Raw genomic sequence first — 15,292 nt, forward strand, 5'->3', positions numbered from 1 at the left:
GGTGTTTTATTTTATACATAATGTACAATTTTTTTTATTATCATTTGTTTATTTTTAAATATAAGTCAAAGAGTACGAAACGATTAAATTATATACACTTAAATTATTCATTTATTTGTGATGTCCACATATATCATCATATAAATGTGTTAAATTTATCCCTCCTTTGATTGGGTTGTCTGGAAGAAATGGCTAAATAGCCATAAGTCCGCCCATTGTACTTCACAGTCTGTAAATATTTTTTTTAAATGTGTTTATTATTTAAAATGTAGTTGTGGTGTACAATAAACTATAAATAAATAAATAAATAAATAACATATCTTTTTTCTTTATTTTTTTTATATATACTCTATTGTTTGTATAATATAGTCTCTTGTTTGTATTATTAAATGTCCAGTTTATTCCCGCTGAAAATAAACTTCGTGACATATATTTGATATGCAGCTCACGGAAGGTCCTGAGCTACGCTCATTCAAATTTTCGAGTAATGAGCATTGTGATCTAAATTTCGAATGCTATTTTTTTGTCCTACAATTTTTTTATGTAAATGTGACCTTTGTGAACTGTGAACCTTTTTTGTAACATGAGTGAAAAAAGTTCTTATGTCTCACAGTAATGTCGTAATATTCTAACGTGAAAGATTAATATAAAAATAGGTTCAGTGGTTTGTTTAGTTTGTCATTACAAACAAACAAAAAACTCAAATCTTTAATCTATACTAATTTTATAAAGAGGAGAGATTTGATTCTTTGTTTGTTTGCATTGAATATGCTCCGAAACTACTGAACCGATTTGAAAAATTCTTTCACTTTTGAGTAGCTACACAATCCGCGGGTGACACAAGCTATATTAAAAAAAAAAAAATTGGGAAAAAATAATTTTGTAATCTTTGTTAAATACCCGTGCGGAGCCGGGGCGGGATGCTAGTCCTTATAATATTAGTAAAAGTACAAAATAGTTTACAAATGAATACATAATATTTATTTATTTATAAAGGTACCGATAGAAGCAGCACATCTCTACGACGCTGTGATCCTATGGGCGCGTGCGGCGTCTGCAGCTATGCGTAACGGCCTCCCGCCGACAGATGGCGCTACTCTAATGAAGTTGCTGAGACCTACAACGTATAGATCGATTCAGGGATTTGACGTGAGTATCTATGACTATATGACTTTTTTCTGTGATATTTATTTAAACCTTTCTATTATTTTATGTTTTATATCTATTTTTTGAGTGCAATAAAGTTTATAAGTATTTACAAGTAATTACAAGTATATAGATTTAGGTTTAAAGAATATTGTATTATACAATATGGTTATTAAATATTTTTGTAACCTTCAAAAATATTTAATAACCTTATAATATTAATAATATTATATTTATTTATTTCTTTTAGCAAGGATGAAGGTAATTGGTTATTTAAGTTTAGAACTATAATTTCTAAAGTGCGTTTTCCGTATAAATTGTTATATTTTGGTTTGATAAATTCTGTCTCGTAAATACCTCTTAAAACATTGTCGATCTCTTGAACTTGTTGAACTGTTACACGCTCATCGCCGCGTACAGGAAATTGCCTTTTGTATAACAGCACAGCTGGATGTTCCTTTTTGTCTGCTTACGACATAATATGTATTGAATATAATATCAAATATGTAGAGATACAATGTTAAATTTAGACTGAGTTTTGAAATAGATTTTATAAATGGATTCAATATTTTTTTATTTCCTTAATATTTTTTTATTTTTTTATTACCTTATCTGTATGAACATAATATAGGTCAGAAAACTGTTTGATTGGTTGTATGTACTCTCACTCTTCGGAATCTATTTATAATCTGTGTACTATATAATCTATTCTCTAATCTAAATAAAAATATAAATCTTTATTCATAGAAGCTTATTTATGGTATTAAATATGATACCTTGCCTTGAATGATTCAACAGACTTATATATTTGACTGACAAAAAGTCAGAACAGAATCAAGAGGAAGGTTTTTGATACATAATAATTGAGTTTTGGTAAAATGTGAAAATTTATCAATAGCGTATTAAGGTGTTTTTAACACAATATATTAAAAAAAACTGGGTGTTTTTTAATCGAATCGGCTTGTTCTATATAATTTTAATTATGTAATGATAATTAAACTAAAAACCAAATATATAATTGAGTTGATTAAGATGCGGAATACTTAAGTTTACATTTCAGTTACACATACAGTTGATCAAGAGTTAGCAATTATGATATGAAATTCCTATTCAGCACTATCGTCTCATTAACTTAAACTTTAGATTATTATTCACTAGAACTATTATGCAAGCTCTCTCTTGGTAAAACTGAAATTATAAATGACTGATGTATGTACGTTCATCATCATCATCACCAGTTTAGCCTATTGCAGTCCACTGCTGGACATAGGTCTCCCAAGTTCGCGCCAGACATTCCAGTTTTCCGCAATCGTTTTTTTTTGTTATCGCAAGGTAACTTATTTACGGGTGATATCCAGGATGCCCGGGTAGGCATTCCTAGACCGTATGTCGGCTTCAGCACTTGGGGGTGCACTACCGACCCAAACCCCTGCAGGAGCCTTCAGCTGCTTTAATAGGAGGGTCCCGGATCTGCAGGCAACAGGATCCCTCGAGCTACAGGCTAACCTCGGCGAAAAGACCAGACTTCTTCTCCATGGGGACTGTCCGGCTCACCTCTGAACAATCCCGACGACGCCATGTCTAGCAGAACCGGGTTCCCATCCCGGCCCGACCTACAGCAGTCCACTGCTGAACATTGGCCTCCCCAAGTTCGCACCAGACATCCCGGTTTTCCGCAACCCTCATCCAGCCCACACCGGCAATCTTACTTAGATCGTCGGTCCAACGGGCCGGAGGACGTTCAATCGGTCCTTCGACTTTTTTTTACAATTTTTGTCTGTCGGTCTGTCTGTCTGCCTGTCTGTTTGTTCCGGCTAATCTCTGAAACGGCTGAACCGATTTTGACGGGACTTTCACTGGCAGATAGCTAATGTAATAAGGAGTACCTTACGCTTTAGCCTGTAATATCCAACTACTGGGCAAAGGCCTCTTTCCCCACGTAGAAGAAGGATCAGAGCTTAATCCACCACGCTGCTTTAATGCGGGTTGGCGGATATATTCCCTACTATAAGTAACGATCGCTATCAGGTGAACATGATAACAACCGGGACCGACGACTTTACGTGCTCTCCGAGGCACGAAGGAGTAACTTAGGCTAATTTTATTTTAGATATTTATTTATTTTGTAACTCTGCGAACTGAACAATAATTGTTTTTTAATTCCACGCGGAGAAAGTCGCGGACACAGCTAGTTCATAATATGATTATACACTTCAAATTATTGCCGGGGAAGACAAACTAATAACCCGATTAAACTCAATTGATAGTAGTTTACTTACGTCGGTTTTGTTATTGTTCGATTGGTAGTATGATCAGTGTTTTGTACAACTTTTTTGTCCCGTCGAGCAATAATTTGAAGTATATAATCATGCTATTTATTATAATATGCCATTAATTACTGCTAAAATGTTGAGCGTAGGTACATTATGTAATACGGACAAGTTTGGCTTTCCCAAGTTGAATGGACGCCAATTCTATGAAATGTACACATAGTTAGCTGCACGTGCCCACTGAAAATCTAAGCTTGTTATTTCCTATGCTATCTGGGTCACCATTCTACTGTTACAATCGCGCCATAATGACGTAATAAAATGTTTATTGACACATGATATCATGATAATGGAGTAATAGCTTCATAAAAACTTTCCTTAAAGAAAGAGAATAACATCTTATAAATTACCTGGATTGATGAACGATGAATCTTATAAGGTTTCACAGCTTAGAAAAGGCCTATTTCTCCATATACCACGCTGCTCTTTTGTGGATTAGCGGATAATTTATCTAACAAGAGGAAGGATCGGGATCGAAGGCTTTACGTGCTCTTCGAGGCACGATGGGATCGTACAAGGACATACATACAGACCAGAAACAAATATTAATACAAATACAAATATGTATACTGATCGGGAATCGAACTCCCACAACCGCCGGTCTTTAGGCAACTATATGCACAACTACACCATAACGGTTGTCATTGTTAAATATTAGAAGTGCAATAAGACCCTAGCACTAAGACGTTAATATTATTCCAAAGATTTACTTTCTTGTTCTGATTGACGTTTCATTATTAAGGTCAAATCCGATATTAATAGACTTTTAATACTTTTTGCAAGTTTATATTATTAAAATTGTATTTGTTATCAAATTTTCTCGATTAATATTTTTGTTTAATATATGTCGGTATCTGCGCTGTCGTAGGTAATTGGCAAGGAAATTATAAACAACAGATGCACCGATCACGCCACTTAGTACATCGTTCGATTGTCACCTACCCTCACTCATTCTATATTACTCGAGTCTTCTGACGTGTATAAAACGATCGATGCAGTCTTGGCCAAGCACGGTGAGAGCACGGTGCACTTGTTGTATCCTGCTAGTAGCTTAACCTAAACTCTTTCGATAGTTAATTCGTGCAGATGAATTAATTTTTAGATATTATATTACGATCTATAATTTGGCTAGGCGGGGTGGGTAACTTGAGAAGTGAAGGTGAGCGTTGATGCGCATCTCAAAGGGGGGCTCCTTAAACCTACACCTAGGTCGCAAGTCCTAAGAACTGCTCTGAGTTTCTCCCTCTGCCTTACGATGGACCCGGTACCCGCACGGTTAATCCATCGAATGCTAAGAAGTTCGTCTCCCCCCCGTTAACTAATAACTATTTTGTGTAACCCTACATTGTTATTAACCAGTCTAACCTCTTTTTCCTATATATACATTTGTCTGTTGCTTTTTGAAGTATAGAATATACTTATTCTGTATACCATTGGGATTAGACTAAATTATTTGAGATACATATATTATTTGTTAGTAATATTATTGTGCCTTTGACATACAAAAGAATTGTGTTACCTTTCAATATAAGAAGTAATTTATTAATTGTACAGTTTTGTTTGAGTTTTGAAACGTCATATTTTCGAGTCAATTTGCGAATACACTTTGTATTTAAAAAACCTGAATTAAAACAAGCCTATATGCTATAATATAACATAATAATTGTGTTTGCAGGCAAACGAAGAAAAACCGACTTCAATTAAATTGACAAGTAATACAACGTAGGTAGACAAAAAAAATCTCAAGTAAATACGCATTATCAAAGATTACTCCAAAAGTTGTAATCAGATCTCAATAAAATTTAAATATGATCACATGATAAACATCGGCTTTCAATTAAATTAAAATCATCAAAATCGGTACACCCAGTAAAAAGATATGCGGATTATCGAGAGTTTCCTTCGATTTCTCTGAGATTTCATCATCAGATCCTGGTTTCCTTATCATGGTACCAAACTAGGGATATCTCCTTTTCAACAAAAAAAAGAATTATCGAAATCGGTCTATAAACGACGGAGTTATCCACAAACATACATAAAAAAAACATATATACGGTCGAATTGAGTAACCTCGTCCTTTTTTGAAGTCGGTTAAAAATATAACAACTCTAGCCATTTTACTCGATTTTATTTGTTTATTCTTTTTATATGCGAAAACTACATAATATAAATTAAATATAGTTTTAAAATTTATTCAGATAGTATAGTACGATGAGTGGACTTATGGCTAAGTAATAATTTATTCGAGATAAACCATAGGTTTTTTTTTGTATGTCACTAGGTCGGCGAACAAGCGCACGGCTCACCTGATGGTAAGCGATTACCGTAGCTTATAGATGTCTGCAACACAAAAAGCAACGCAAGCGCGTTTACGACCTTAACCCCAATCCCACCAGGAGCTCTAGTCACCTTACTCACCAACAGGAGGACAACACTGCTTAAAAAACAGTATTATTTATCTGTGATCTTCTGTAACCCCCCCACCAGTCCTTTCGGGTTGGTCCATATTTTGAGCAAGAAATTCCCTGGTGTTATCTCAGTTAAAGGTACGAGAGTATACTTAAACTAAATATATGCAATTCTCATTAAAGCTTTGTCCTTACCCAGGTGTATATGGATAGTGCTGGAGATGCTGAGGGCAATTTCTCAGTAATAGGAGTAGTGCAAGATCCTAACGCTCCAAGTGGTTGGAGCGCTCAACCAGTTGCTGCTTTTCACTACGCGAACTCCACTGACTTATTACCTGTAAGTAAAAAGATAACCAAATAAAATTAATATGTTTATTTAAACAATGGTAATAACTGAATGTCTTAATTTTGGATTTTTCCATATTTTTTATGGGAGAAGCCAGCACATAAGTAGAGCTGATTTCTGATATGTTGGTTGATCATAAAACTTTGTCAGCCTGTAATGTATGACTGTTGAAAAAGCCATTTTTGCATACAAGAAAAAGATTGGAAATTATTTATAAACCGCGGAATTTTACTACGAATTGGCTAAAATATCACTGAATTTCTTCCGAAACACACAGTTTTTTACAAATTATGGATCACGTAGATTTCTGAATAAATTATCCAACTTCTGTGACAATACAACAGAATCAATAAAGAGCTGTTATTTTTAAATTTTATATGAATAGTATGTACATAATTAAAATAGTAACTGTGAAGATTCTAGCTGAATCTTTTCAGAATTTACATTCTGAATAGGCGGTAGCCTCACATAACTATAATTAATTTATAAAAGCAAATATAATTTTATTTTGTAAAATAACGATACAAAAGTGATTTTAAAGCTGATGAGTAAAGTAATTTTTAAATTTAAGTAAAACCCTGAAACACACAAACACCACCTACGCCAAATTACGATAAACATCTGTTAGACCTAAACAAATATCAATCAAGAGCAATGGCCAAATATGTGACCGAAATTACAATTACAATAGCGCGCAAAAATTAAGAGCAAAAATACCATATTATCATTTTTTATATCATTTTATACATAATTATTAGGAACTAACCATTAGGACCGAATCAAATCGTAACGCCGATCACGAATCTTTTTAATAAATAATCGTTCCGACAAAATACTCGCAAATATTAAATAATACAATTCGAATCACGATTTGTGTCATAACTGCACCTTGATGGTATTAAATGAAGAATCTGTGACTGCTAAGACCCGCATGAACAAAGCTGCCTAATCGACTATCAACCCATTATAAATGTATTTGTAGATATAGACTTATATAACTGTTTGAGGGGTTTAAACCTTGTTTCAATATAATAAATACACATTTCTGTCAGTAAAACACGTTCCGTCTAGTTAATCGTAATCCGAAGATTCTGAAAGCTTTGAGGATAATAATGTGCTAATGGGATTTCTTTGATTTTTTTATCGCATTTTAGGATGTTAAGTATTTTATTGACTAGTGGATGGTGTAAAAATGGTGTGATATTTGGAATAAAAATAAGGAAATCTAATCGGTAGCAAGGTAGTTACTTCTAATACGGGTTACTTCTTTTCCACGAAACCAACTTTTGAACTGCATCATTTATGCCAGTTATTTCAATGGCATTTCAATGAATGGCTACTGGGGAAGAATGCCAATCTTATAGAAGCCAAATAATACTGCTCTCGTGTTGCGGTTGTATTCCAGTGTTGAGTAAGTAGCTCATATCCTCTGGACAGAGTCGGGTGTAGGGCCTACAGAAAGCACTTTGCAGGTTTTGGATAAAGGCTCTTATCGTGAACTGGACCGTAAATTCGTTTGAAATCCTACTGATATAGAAAAATCAGTTAGATATCAAAATTACTTTTACTCTTTAGGAACTGGTGGGTGGTTCAAAGATAGCTTGGATAGGAGGGAAGCCACCTGTTGCAGAACCGACTTGTGGATTTGATGGAAGGAAGTGTTCGCTGCCCCACGACCCCGTAGTACTGTCAGCGGCGATCGCTGTCGCCGCTGCCGCAATCCTTGCTGCTACACTCTTAGTCCGCCATTACAGATACGAACAGAAGCTAGCATCTGTAATCTGGAGGATAGAGGCTAAAGATTTGACATTTATAACGACTTTTAATAAGGTTTGTAGGATCTACAATAGATTGTTGTTTTAATGATAAATGTAACATTTTATAAGATTTGATCTGTGGACGAATGGACCCTAAAATTGAACAGGGTTTCATATCTATGTTTTGTAACACGAGTTTAGTTGTATAGAGAGGATAAAAATAAAACGATAGTACAATAATAATTATATTATCTTCACTTGTTTTCAATTAATTTGTCGCTAATTTAAGTTAAAGTCTTTGCCTAATAGTCAGATATTTACATTAAAGTAACCTAGGTATGTTTTCGATTTTATAAATAATCAAGCTAACAAGGCTACAATCTACACGGAGTGGTCATTTGCACAGAAGTGGGACGTTACAGGCTGAATAAATAAACTGATCATAAATTTCTTGGTTTCTAGAACTCGGTACCGCAGGAGGTTGACACAAAGCGAGCTCATACAACTATAGCAACTTACCGCGGTAATATCGTTGCCGTGAAAAGGCTTAAAAAGAAAAATATCGACGTGACACGAGCGGTCAAGAAAGAGTTAAAACAGGTGAGTTAAGTCAATTTCTTAAACTGTAACGTATGATTCCTTTTTATTATCCCATTTCTGAAAAAAGGAAGAGGTTCTCAATTCAATTGTATTTTTTTTTAACATAGGTATGTTAACTCAAACTTTTTACTGGGTTTACCGATTTCTATGCTTGTTTTTAATCAAAAGGTGGTGCGTGTCGTGTGATCCCATTTAAATTTAATCGAGATCTGACAAGTACTTTTTGAGTTACATCTAATAAAGCGTATTTACTTGACTATTTTTTCGTTGACCAACGTTGTATTATATATACCGCATAACTCTTCAGTGGGTATACAGAATTTGATAATTCTTATTTAATAAAAAATACAAAAGATTCCAAAAAAAGTATTTTATCTAGTCTGCTAAGAGAAGAATCCACTAAGAGAATAAATTGTTTTATAGTGCCCTCTTTGAGCAATATTTATTTTTCTAAGTCTCTTACCCCCCTTTAGTACTGCAGCGCCCACAAGACACGTTATCGCCCACTTTGGGAAACACTGCAGTATACTATAGTTAATTTATTTAAATTAATTAAATTCAAAGCCAAAACTAAATGATTTTAATAGCTATGAGATATAAATATTTTAGCGGGAAAATGAACAGTCAAAATATTTTTAATTTTTTTTTTAAATAAACGCTTCACATTCAACGGCCCCGAGTAGGATTTTCTCCTGTGTCGGGGGATCCGAAACACACAATACACAAGCACATCGCCCAGACCACGACAAACATCTATATGGCCGATACAAATGTCTGTTGTGAGCGGGAATCGAACCCGCGATCGCCAGCGCCAACGCGTCGTCAAAAAATTTCATTTTTTGTAATATATCATCATCATTACAGCCTATCGCAGTCCACTGCTAGACACAGTCCTCCACCAGTTCGGGTCCAAAAAATGGCGCGAATTCATGTATGTTGCCCATAGTCACGCTGGGCAGACGTTGTTGACCTCAGGGCTGGCTTTGTCGCACCGAAGACACTGCTGCCCGTCTTCGGCCTGTGTATTTCAAAGCCAGCAGTTCGATGGTTATCCCGCCATCGGCCGGCTTTATAAGTTCCAAGGTGGTAGTGGAGCTGTGTTATCCTTTAGACGCCACCGACGACGACGACACCCGCGGGAAGAGAGCTGGTGGCTATATTTTTTAATGTCGCAGCCACACAGCAAACAGCTGTTTTAATATCTGTAAAATTTCATATTTTTTGAAGTTGATGTGACATTTTTGATTATCCTCCCTCGGTTTAAATGAGATTTGGTGAGTATTCATTGGACCCCCCCATTTTGATGTTCCCTTTACATATAAAAATATCACTTTTTACATATCTATATAAATCAATGCCGTAGTTGAATTACGTCTACTGAAGTATATCGACACGTAATTTACATATGCAATGTAACCTTTTCCGATAATTTATAATGAATTACTAATATTTAGTGCTCTATTTCTCTTTGTAAAGTGATACTTACTTAACATTTAACCTTTTTCAAGAATCAGGTTTTCACACTACACTTAAATCGAGTGGTTAACTAAATATTGCTTTGTTTTGGCAATAAAGAGTTATATGTATTCGTACTAACGTACAAATAAAAGGTTATGTATTTATAGTCAGGTAAAGGTCGAATCTTTTCGACTAATCTTACTTCGTATGCAGTATTTGTTCTTTTTTATAACATTCGAAATATTGTGTAGAGTTTCTATCTCTCCCTTCTCTTTGTTTTTGTCTTTCTCCTTCACTGTATGATATATATATATTTGCTGTGTGGTTACGACAATGAAGAATATAGCCACCCCCTCTATTCCCGTGGGTGTCGTAAGAGGCGACTAAGGGATAACACAGTTCCACTACCACCCTGAAACTTAAAAAGCCGACCGATGGCGGGATAACCATCCAACTACTGGCAATGATATACACAGGCCGTAGACGAGCAGTAGCGTCTTCGATGCGACAAAGCCAGCCCTGCGGTCACCAACCCGCCTGCCCAGCTTGGTGACTATGGGTAACATACAGGAGTTCACACCATTTTTGGCGTGAACTTATGGAGGCCTATGTCCAGCAGTGGACTGTGATAGGCTGAAATGATGATGATGTATAGAAATAAACATAATGTTTTCATGTTGCAAAAAATAAACATTATAAATTTCGTTAATGAACTACTATTGTAAAAAATAATGATTGAATAGGATAACGAGAAACAAAGCTTAATCAGAGCCGCCGCAAAATATTTACATCTATTTCTTTTAGACGCCATAGTCATATTACGAAACAGATAATAAAATAATACACAGATAATACGAAAAATATAAAACACCTTGATATAATTTTCTTTATATTCATTTGAAATTTACGCAAAATACGTATCACGTTAATTACACGGAGTCAGCTAAGTCTAAACCACACAAAAGTATTCACACAATGATCGTGTAGTCCTGAATCACATGAAATTATTCCAGAACACAATACGAGTTTTGGAACAGTTGAGACGAAATCTAGTTACGAAACATTTGAACACGTCCAAATGTCACATGTAAAATAAACTAATTTATATTGTATTGTAATGTAACGCATTTAAATTTATATAACATTACGCTGTATTCTTCTAATACACGTGAAACATAATATATCTATAATATAAAAATAAAAATAGGTAAAAAAACTTTTTAAGTTAAACGGTTTTATGTTAAACATACATTGCAATGTTTAAGATAAAAGTACTAAAAACCAAAAAATAATAAAATAGATACAGTCGTGGGAATTATAAACATATGCATAGACTAGACTAAAATAAAACCGTGGGGCACGTCAATTGTCTACAATCGTTGATTAAAATGTTTGTTTTGTAATGTTACACTATAATTAGGCAGTTGTTCAACCGACAACGATGGACGTGTGATAAGTAGGGCTAGAATGTGGAAACAAGCTAGCAAGCTCGATTATAAGCGAGTTTTAGGGTTTCATAGTGGTGAGCGAGTAGTACTTTTATCATATGTTTTGTCGATTAAAGACCAACTACGAGCAGTGAAACGATTCCTCGCCAGCCAGCAGTGTGAATGTCCAACGATAAACTAGTTGAAACATCTATTTTATTTACATGGAGTGTATAACTATTGGAATTTCCATGAGCAAGAAAATAGTAAGTAATTTCCTCACCGTCTGCGGGCCAACTGCCTATTTTAACGACGAATTAAACGATTCTTCTATCGCACATTAAGTCGATAATTTGTAGACAATTGACGTGCCCCACGGTTTTATTTTAGTCTAGTCTATGCATATGTTTATAATTCCCACGACTGTATCTATTTTATTATTTTTTGGTTTTTAGTACTTTTATCTTAAACATTGCAATGTATGTTTAACATAAAACCGTTTAACTTAAAAAGTTTTTTTACCTATTTTTATTTTCTAGTTTTTAGTTTTTATTTCGCATTCTGTTTAATTCATTTAGTGCTTCATTATTGCAAGGCCCATCTTAAATATTGAGGTTGTATAGTGCACTGTATTCTTCTTGTCAAGCCCTTTTATTTGATACCCATATTGGTGGGATTGATAAAAAATTGTTATCAGACATTTGGTAGCGGCGGCCAGCTTAGATTTCAATTTTGCATAGTAAATTGTATTCTACTTGTTGAGACCTTTCATTTGATACCCATGTTGATGGGATTGATAAAACCTAAGTTATCCGCCATTTTGTAGAGGCCGCCATCTTGGATTTTAATTTTTTATAGTATATTGTATTCTGCTTGTTGAGCCCTTTCATTTGATACCCATATTGATGGGATTGATAAAACATACGTTATCCGCCATTTTGTAGCGGCCGCCATCTTGGATTTATAATGATAATGAATAAACATAATTGTATTGTCACCAAAATCCAAAGTGTATACAAAATTTCAGATTAATAGGTTGACAGGAAGAGGGTGAAATTTGAATTACTAAATTTGACCCAAGAATAAAAAATAAAACAAACGGGGTGAGCTAAATAAAACCGTTTAATGAGTCGCTGAATGTGTTGCTAAGCGCAAAACTCGAGAACGGTTGGACCGATTTCGCTAATTCTTTTTTTAAAATATTCCTTGAAGTACGAGGATGGTTCTTACGGAGAGAAAAATTCTAAAAAAAAAAATTTTAAATTTCCTGAAAAAGTCTAAAAACAACACTTTTCTATACTCCCATACAAAAGATTTGTGATAATACTTAAAAGTCAATTTGAACTTTAATACCATACGATAAAGTTTGTGTTAGGCGATACGAAGTTCGCCGGGTCAGCTAGTTAATAATATTAAAGACCATTTCGTGGCATTGTAATAATGCAATACATTTACATTTGCAGGATTCGATTTGATAATGCAATTAGAGTGCGATATTCATGTTCAATGGAATTAATGTTACATTTTGTATTAGTTTGACAAATAAATGCGTGTGTAGAAGGTTGGGCTGTGTTGGGACGGATGACGACGGGGTGATGGCGAGTAAGACGTGTTTCCTATAAAGCGCTTGTAACTCGTCCAAAGGCTTTAAAGTAAGTTAGGCGTTTTGTAAGTTCTTACGATTCGATACCAAACCAAAATATTTGACAAGAGGTCATTCTTTCTGTGAAATAAAACGATAGCGCGAAAAAAAGGAGGGGGTTTTTCAATTCGACCGTATATATATATTTTTGTATGTTCACGGATAAGTTCATCGTTTATGAACCGATTTGAATAATTCTTTTTTTGTTGCAAAGGAGATATCCCAAGGGTAGTACTATGATAAGGAAACCAGGATCTGATGATGGCATCCCAGAGAAATCGAGTGTCCTCTATGAAAATTGTAGTGGTGACTAGTGCGTTCGTTATTTTTTTTTCGGCTTATTACGTTGTTTTACTTGCCGATGTAATTGAAGTCGGTTTTTTTCGTTTGCTAGCAAACACAATTATGATGTGGGTTTTTTAAATACTATCACTTAAAAAAAATGTATCATACGTTAGAATAAGAACCGGGCGGTGCACTCACGTCTCTGTTGGAAACATTAAATTAGTCTAACTTAAACAATGATGTTGCTGAATAACGCCTACCTTGATTAAAAAATATCATGTTTTGTAAATAAAAAAGGACATGGGTTTCAAAAGCCCGTGGATGTATATTAATTATATATATATAAAAAATACTATTAATTTGAAATAAGCTTAAATCGAAAATTATTATCTAGTTTGCTATTTACGTCTCATATAAAAGGAAATTGAATTAGAATTTGTTGACACTAATTTGAATATTGAGCTAAATTGACGTGAACAAGTAAACAATTATCTAAAATAATTAACGATAAAAATGTTTTAGCGTTTCTGTTCACAAATATACATCGTATAGAAGTATTTTGAACAGAATCAGAAACTGAATTGACTCTAATAATTTATTGATGGCATGTTATACATTATTTTCTCTTTATTACATTGTAAAGATATCGGCACAAACTTGTACCAGTTCTGTATTATTATTTTATGAAAGGTACACAAATAAATGTCAAATGATTTTCTAAACTAGAAAATATATTCAGATACGCAATATGTCTCTTTCGATATCTAAATATAAAATGTTTTATACATCTTCAGAAATCAGAGTAATATTAAATTTGAAAAATTGAATGTGAATATTAATATACGTAGAGTAGCTGTTATCGGCAACAGGAAAACCAGGCTTAATAGTATTATATAGTACCCCGCGGCTTAGCTCGCATTGTATTTTTTTTTAATAAAAAGTATCCTATAATACTTCTAATACCTACAAGAATATATATACAAAGTTTTATGATGATCGGTTAAGCAGTTCTCGCGCGAAAACGTAACAAACCTACTTACATTCACATTTATAATATTACTAGCTGACCTCTCAACCATAGGTATATGCATAGATCAAGTAAAAAGAATAGATAACGCACTTAGAACAAAAAAGTGAAGCCACTTTTTTAAATATGTGTGAGTGAGTGAAGTGTTGACACTTTTTAAAAAAAGTCCCTGAAAATTTTATTAAATGGGATTAAATACAATTAATTTAATATAGGTAAAATGGGTATGCGAAAATAAAAATCTGTTTATAGTTTTAAATATATTTACTCCTTTTTTGCTTCAAATTGTTAAATAAATCTATTGCAGCCATGTTTTGATTTAATGAATTATATAAATCTGTGTCAATGAAAATTGCGTTTTTAAGTAATTGATGATTCCTCTGAAGGGCAAGTTCCTGTTTTAAAGACGTCTAACTCTTTGCTGTAATGATTTAATTTTTTTACATTTTTTTTAAATAAAGTTCCTGTTTTTTTAACTTTTCTCTTAGTTTATGTTTTCTAGGTGTATCAAAGATTGAATCTTGGTTAACGACTAATTTAAGACTCATCCGGTAGGTCCTAGAACAAAAAATTCAACATTAAAATACCTAGTAGTAAGTAGTAGTATATACGTGATGGTACTCTGCGAAGTCCACGTTTTGTACCGTACATGTCAGCTTTATCAAAATGGTTTGAACAAACCACACTAGATGAGGATGGCTGTCGTTGTAGTTCATTTTAGCTCAGTCGCACAGCAGCTACCTATTCTATCTATCTCCTATTAAAATATTCGTTGGAAACCTAAAATCATGATATTTAGTAGTAAAATATGAGTAGTTAATTCACAAATTTAAGCAGACAAAAACGAGTTAAAAATTCATATTGAC

General features: G+C 33.9%; 1 protein-coding gene across 1 annotated transcript in view; it reads left to right on the plus strand.

Annotated features, from left to right (window-relative positions):
* LOC123657475 (guanylate cyclase 32E-like) overlaps window positions 1-15,292 on the plus strand; it is a 102,971-nt gene that overhangs the window by 66,911 nt on the left and 20,768 nt on the right. Inside the window, exons 10-13 of the mRNA XM_045593018.1 lie at window positions 997-1,149; window positions 6,084-6,221; window positions 7,806-8,060; window positions 8,450-8,587. Of these exons, the coding sequence (XP_045448974.1) occupies window positions 997-1,149; window positions 6,084-6,221; window positions 7,806-8,060; window positions 8,450-8,587 (684 nt within the window). The remainder of the gene's footprint in view (window positions 1-996; window positions 1,150-6,083; window positions 6,222-7,805; window positions 8,061-8,449; window positions 8,588-15,292) is intronic.

Source organism: Melitaea cinxia, chromosome 10 (genome assembly GCF_905220565.1).
Source record: "Melitaea cinxia chromosome 10, ilMelCinx1.1, whole genome shotgun sequence".
NCBI lineage: Eukaryota > Metazoa > Arthropoda > Insecta > Lepidoptera > Nymphalidae > Melitaea > Melitaea cinxia.